This window comes from Metarhizium acridum (assembly GCF_019434415.1).
Source record: "Metarhizium acridum strain ARSEF 324 chromosome Unknown scaffold_572, whole genome shotgun sequence".
Lineage (NCBI taxonomy): Eukaryota > Fungi > Ascomycota > Sordariomycetes > Hypocreales > Clavicipitaceae > Metarhizium > Metarhizium acridum.
This window is the reverse complement of record NW_027094042.1, coordinates 338406-343336: the sequence shown is the minus strand read 5'-3', so window position 1 is coordinate 343336 and position 4931 is coordinate 338406. Positions and strand designations below refer to the sequence as shown.

General features: G+C 44.6%; 1 protein-coding gene across 1 annotated transcript; it reads left to right on the top strand.

The window, feature by feature from the left end:
* The first annotated feature begins 626 nt into the window (after nt 1-626).
* On the top strand, nt 627-3817 carry J3458_020235 (uncharacterized protein). Its single transcript, XM_007817942.2, has 6 exons — nt 627-1151; nt 1240-1622; nt 1672-1947; nt 2017-2547; nt 2596-2705; nt 2762-3817. Exons 1-6 carry the CDS (start codon nt 1002-1004, stop codon nt 3460-3462), a joined length of 2151 nt encoding a protein of 716 aa, XP_007816133.1. The 5' UTR covers nt 627-1001; the 3' UTR covers nt 3463-3817.
* Nucleotides 3818-4931: the final 1114 nt, after the last annotated feature.

Below are 4931 nucleotides of genomic sequence, written 5' to 3'. Positions count from 1 at the left end.
TAATATTAATTAACTTATATATTTATTATTATAATTTAAGTATTTATTATATTTATTATTAAATATTTAAGCTTTTTTAAAAAATGAAAATGTAGTTTTCTTGTTATAGCTCTACATATATATCAGGTAATAGTGCTGTCTATACGGGCACCGCGAACGGTTTTATCAGGGCACTCCATTACTCTGGTTTCAACAAGCCCAGATATAGCGTCACGATAAAAAGAATGGGTGTGTAAGCAATTGCTTAAGTGTATTAAGCATGATCATGTTCTGTCGGTTCCTCTTGTGGACATGTGAGACATCCAGCTCGCTTCACGGCTCCATGTGCACTTATCCGGTAGTGTAACACTGCAGGTAAAACAAACTGTAAACTGCGACACAAGATTTGCCACTTTCGAGTGATCAAATGCCACGCCACTTTCACATGTCTCATCGCCCACTAGGTGCATGTGGCTTAGTCTGGCTGAAGTGACGTCATTTATTGACTAGCCTCCGGGAGTCCGGGGGCCTCGGTAGGGGCTTATCGTTCGCCCACCTTATCCATCGGCCACATATCGTATTGGCTCATGCGGCTGAAAGTGTGGAGGGGACCTGATAATTCCCTATTCACGGTAAGCACTCACCGGCGGCGCTTAACTTTATATTTTGGTGCTGCATCTTACGCATACACTTTAATAGTTTGGATCGAGAACGCCTTCTCTCGAATAGATTTTGTCTGACGATACAAGGGACGAGGGGCCGACATCTCTGAACTAGTCACCTGTACTCTGGGTACGTACCACTTCTGCTCCCGACAGCTATGTAGCTAGCCTGTGGTGACGGTCATGAATGTGGCGCTATCAGGAGATCCAAGCTATGTTTCCCGAATCTTGTCCTCATAATTTCTCCTTCCGTTTCGAATATCTATTTATGTCGGCTCATTTGTGGACTACACTTTCAAACTATCTCCCGTGGACTGTGCACTGCCGTCCCCCGACTCGAATTCCACCTCTTGATTCACGATGAGCTCTCGAGACTATACAGAGGACGGCCAGGTGGCTGTCGAGTGTTCTATCGATAAAGATGAATTCCGCAGGCGGCCGTCTGTGTACCAGATGCGCCGCCTGAAGACACGGTTTCAGAATAACGACTGGACAGGGCCGCCCTTCGAGGTAAGTTGTTCACCCCATAATGTGTCTCTGCTGTAGAAAGAACCGGTATCTTCAAATGAATGTAATCCCCTTTCTGACCCCTTGGCAGGCTACCTTTCTTGGCATCGCCGCCAAATTTCCCCCTTTCAATGAGGCAACCGTCGCCTTCGCCATCCGTGACAGCACATACCTACTGGATTTCACACAGAAGAAGTTTGATACCAGCGATTGGCTCCAGTTCCCCGACTCCGTAGTTGGAAAGGCAAGGGAGTATCAGCAAGAGCATGGCGAAAAGTTTATCGGCGTAGCGCTATCGACCGAGCTGGTTAATCGATGTCCCGAGCTCTGTTCTCGCCTCTGGGCCGAGCTTGACATACTTCCTATTGTATTGAGCAAGTCAGAAGAGAAAGTCAATTGGGGGCTTTTCGACGAGAACTGGACGTATGCTTCCCTGGACGACCAGGCTGAGTCGATTGCCAGGAAGTGTGTAGGGTAAGTACCCCCCTTCAGCCGCCATACAACTTTGTTCACAATTTGCTAGGTTTTTTGGCCCCAGCCAAGCTCCTATTCCGCAAGTCGGTCTCCAAGGCCACGTGGAAGTAGACGCCAAGTTCCATGTGAGACTAACGAGTCTCTCGGACTACGAGAACACTGTTGGGCGGCGGACGTGGTCTGCAATCCACAAGTTTGCCAATGACCTGAAAAAACGCAGAGTGAAGGTAGCCTTTTTCAGTGCAACTCCGCAGGGCGGCGGCGTTGCCCTCATGCGCCATGCCTTGATCCGCTTCTCGAATGCATTGGGGACCAATTTCAAGTGGTAAGACTTACTAGGCTCAGATGCAGTAGTAAGCTCCCATCTCTTTATTCCGCGCTCATGGATAGCTAGGTATGTTCCGAAGCCCAGACCTGCCGTCTTTCGGATAACCAAGGACAATCACAATATTCTTCAAGGAGTAGCACCCCCCGGCACGCGATTTACCGCGGAAGACAGAGATGTCGTTCGCGATTGGGTCCAAGAGAATGCGGAGCGGTATTGGTTCCGGAAAAAAGGCCCGCCGATTCCCGAATGGTTCGCGAAACATGGCCCGCCCGCTGGAACGTGGTTCGGGGAAAATGGCCCGCTGGTTCCCCCGTCCCAAGGCGGAGCCGACGTGATTGTCATTGACGACCCGCAGCTGCCTTTTTTAATTCCTCTCATCAAGGAGCGGACGCCGAACAGACCCGTCATTTTCCGAAGTCATATCCAGATCAGAAGCGATCTCGTCGCCACGCCTGGCACTCCGCAGGCGGAGGCATGGGGATTCCTGTGGGAGGCTATCAGACAAGCGGATCTCTTTATCAGCCATCCCGTCCGTGCGTTTGTTCCAGAAAATGTGCCTCTGGAAAAGGTTGGATATCAACCTGCATCAACAGATTGGTAGGATGCTCCCTAGGCCTATGTATGTTTTAAGCTCATCAACTATAGGCTGGACGGATTGAACAAAGGCATGAGCGATTGGAATATCAGCTACTATGGGCGTATCTTCAACTCCAAATGCCGAGAGCAGTATATGCCTACCATTGCAGTTCCAAAAGGTCAGGATGATGCATGTCTTCCCTCTGCATCTCTCACGACTGCTGACGTGTCCCAGAGGACTACATTATCCAGATATCTCGGTTCGACCCTTCCAAGGGGATCTGCGACGTACTTGAATCCTACAACGTGTTCTACAACCTACTCTCGGAGTCTCGCCCAGACTTGGACCCTCCGAAGCTAATCATCTGCGGCCATGGGTCGGTAGATGATCCTGATGGTTCCATGGTCTATGATATCGCCCTTGAGTACGTGGAGCAGCGTCTCGCACACATCAAATCACTTATTTGCATTATGCGCATCGGTCCCACTGACCAGATGCTCAACGCACTTCTGTCCAAGGCGAAAATCGCCCTGCAGCTGTCGACCCGCGAAGGATTCGAGATCAAGGTGTCTGAGGCTCTACACAAGGGGAAGCCCGTGATTGCAACTCTAGCCGGTGGCATCCCGCTACAGGTCCAGCACGGCCAGAACGGGTTCCTCGTTGATATCGGCGACACAAAGGCCGTGGCTAGACACCTGTTTGACCTCTGGACTGACGTAGAGCTGTATGATCGCATGAGTGCGTATGCGGCAATGAGCGTCAGCGATGAAGTGAGCACGGTAGGCAACGCCCTGTCATGGCTGTATCTGGGGGCCAAAATGTCCGAGGGTAAGAGCATCAGGCCAAACGAGCGCTGGATCAATGATATGGCGCGAGAGGAAGCGAATGAACCATACGACCCGCAGGAGAACAGACTCAAACGGGCGGTATGTTAAGGATGAGCGCCACCAAGTGAGCATTGTTATTCTGCCTATCGAACCTCCAGAAGTCGACCCTGCAGCCTATGGAGCTTCGCCTGGGGAGGAGGAAAGTGGGTTTTATTGGGAGGGGGGGCTTACCTTGTGTCGCAAAGGATACACACTATTACATGTGGCGTGGCCACGCCATTTTTTGGTGTAACACCTTGTTAGATTTCACAATGCCCCACTTGAATTACTACCGGGGTTAGGTTAGTTATTGAGGTTAAAATTGATGATTGTATGCAAACCTCTAAATGTATTGTATTTTTTGTAGTTTTTACTATACTGTATTGTATTGTATTGTATTGTAATATATTACAATACATTATAAGATAAGAATACCTATAAATGTATTATAAGGCTAAAAAATATCTAATAATATAAATTAATGCTTATATAAGTATATTATATATTAAAATAAAGCTAAAAATCACGTGATTTTAAATCTTTAAAAATTAACCTTAAAATGTGGATATTAAGCGAGATATTAAGCTTTAAGGTTATGTCTTAAAATAAAAAGTAAGTAAAGCGGGGCGAATTTTTAATTACTTATAACTTTTTAATATAATAACTTATAATAGTAAAAAGTAGGACATTTTAAAGAGCTAATTTAGCTCTTTTTAATAATATAAAATTTTCCCTTATAACCCTTATAATTAGCCTTATAATCCTAAGTTAAAAAATAAGAGTCTTTTTTACTTAAAATACATTTATAGGTATTTTAGTAATGTAATGTAATGTATTTAAATATAATACACGAAAATATAATACAATATAAAATACAATACATAATACACTTGTATTTACTATATTCGTAAGAGCTCTGAAATTTGTATGTATTGATGCTTGTATCTTCTCTGTGTGTTCTTGCGGGCGGGGAGACTTTGTCTCCCCTGCCAGGTTGCACCGCCACACGCTACCGCGGATGGATGGATGGATTTTATCTCGCCCGGAGGGAAGTCTCTAAAGGGCCACGACACTGAACAGTACCTACTTAAGTACTTAAGTAGTTAACTGGGTTCGTTTAAAACCTGACACCCCAAGCCCTACAGATAACCGTCTTACCACTAATAAGCTAACCTCGTCGCTATTTATTCCATGACAGGCCTGCTCAGAGCTATAAAAGTAGTGTAGTTTTGTAGTTTTGTAGTTTTTATAGTTTTTCATATAATAAACAATATTAAATCTAATAAAATACTTATAATATTATAAGCTTTACCGGTAAATAGTATAAATTTTATACTATAAGCTAATATAAAAAGTGGGTCCTTATAAGCTCTTATAAGCCTAGAACTTGAAAAACTATAAACGTAGTTTTTATAGTATAGTATACTGTATAGTATAATAGTTTTTATAAAATTATATAATCTAGTTTTTTAGCTTATTATAAGCTAGAAGGACCTACCTTTTTAAAAAAGCTAATTAGTTATAATTCTAGCTAATTT

Bases quoted from the DNA above. Each gene is read 5' to 3' on its own strand.
- J3458_020235 (XM_007817942.2), top strand. From the start codon at position 1,002: ATGAGCTCTCGAGACTATACAGAGGACGGCCAGGTGGCTGTCGAGTGT. The intron at 1,623-1,671 runs GTAAGTACCCCC...ACAATTTGCTAG, and splicing joins ATTGCCAGGAAGTGTGTAGG to GTTTTTTGGCCCCAGCCAAG. The intron at 2,706-2,761 runs GTCAGGATGATG...GACGTGTCCCAG, and splicing joins TACCATTGCAGTTCCAAAAG to AGGACTACATTATCCAGATA.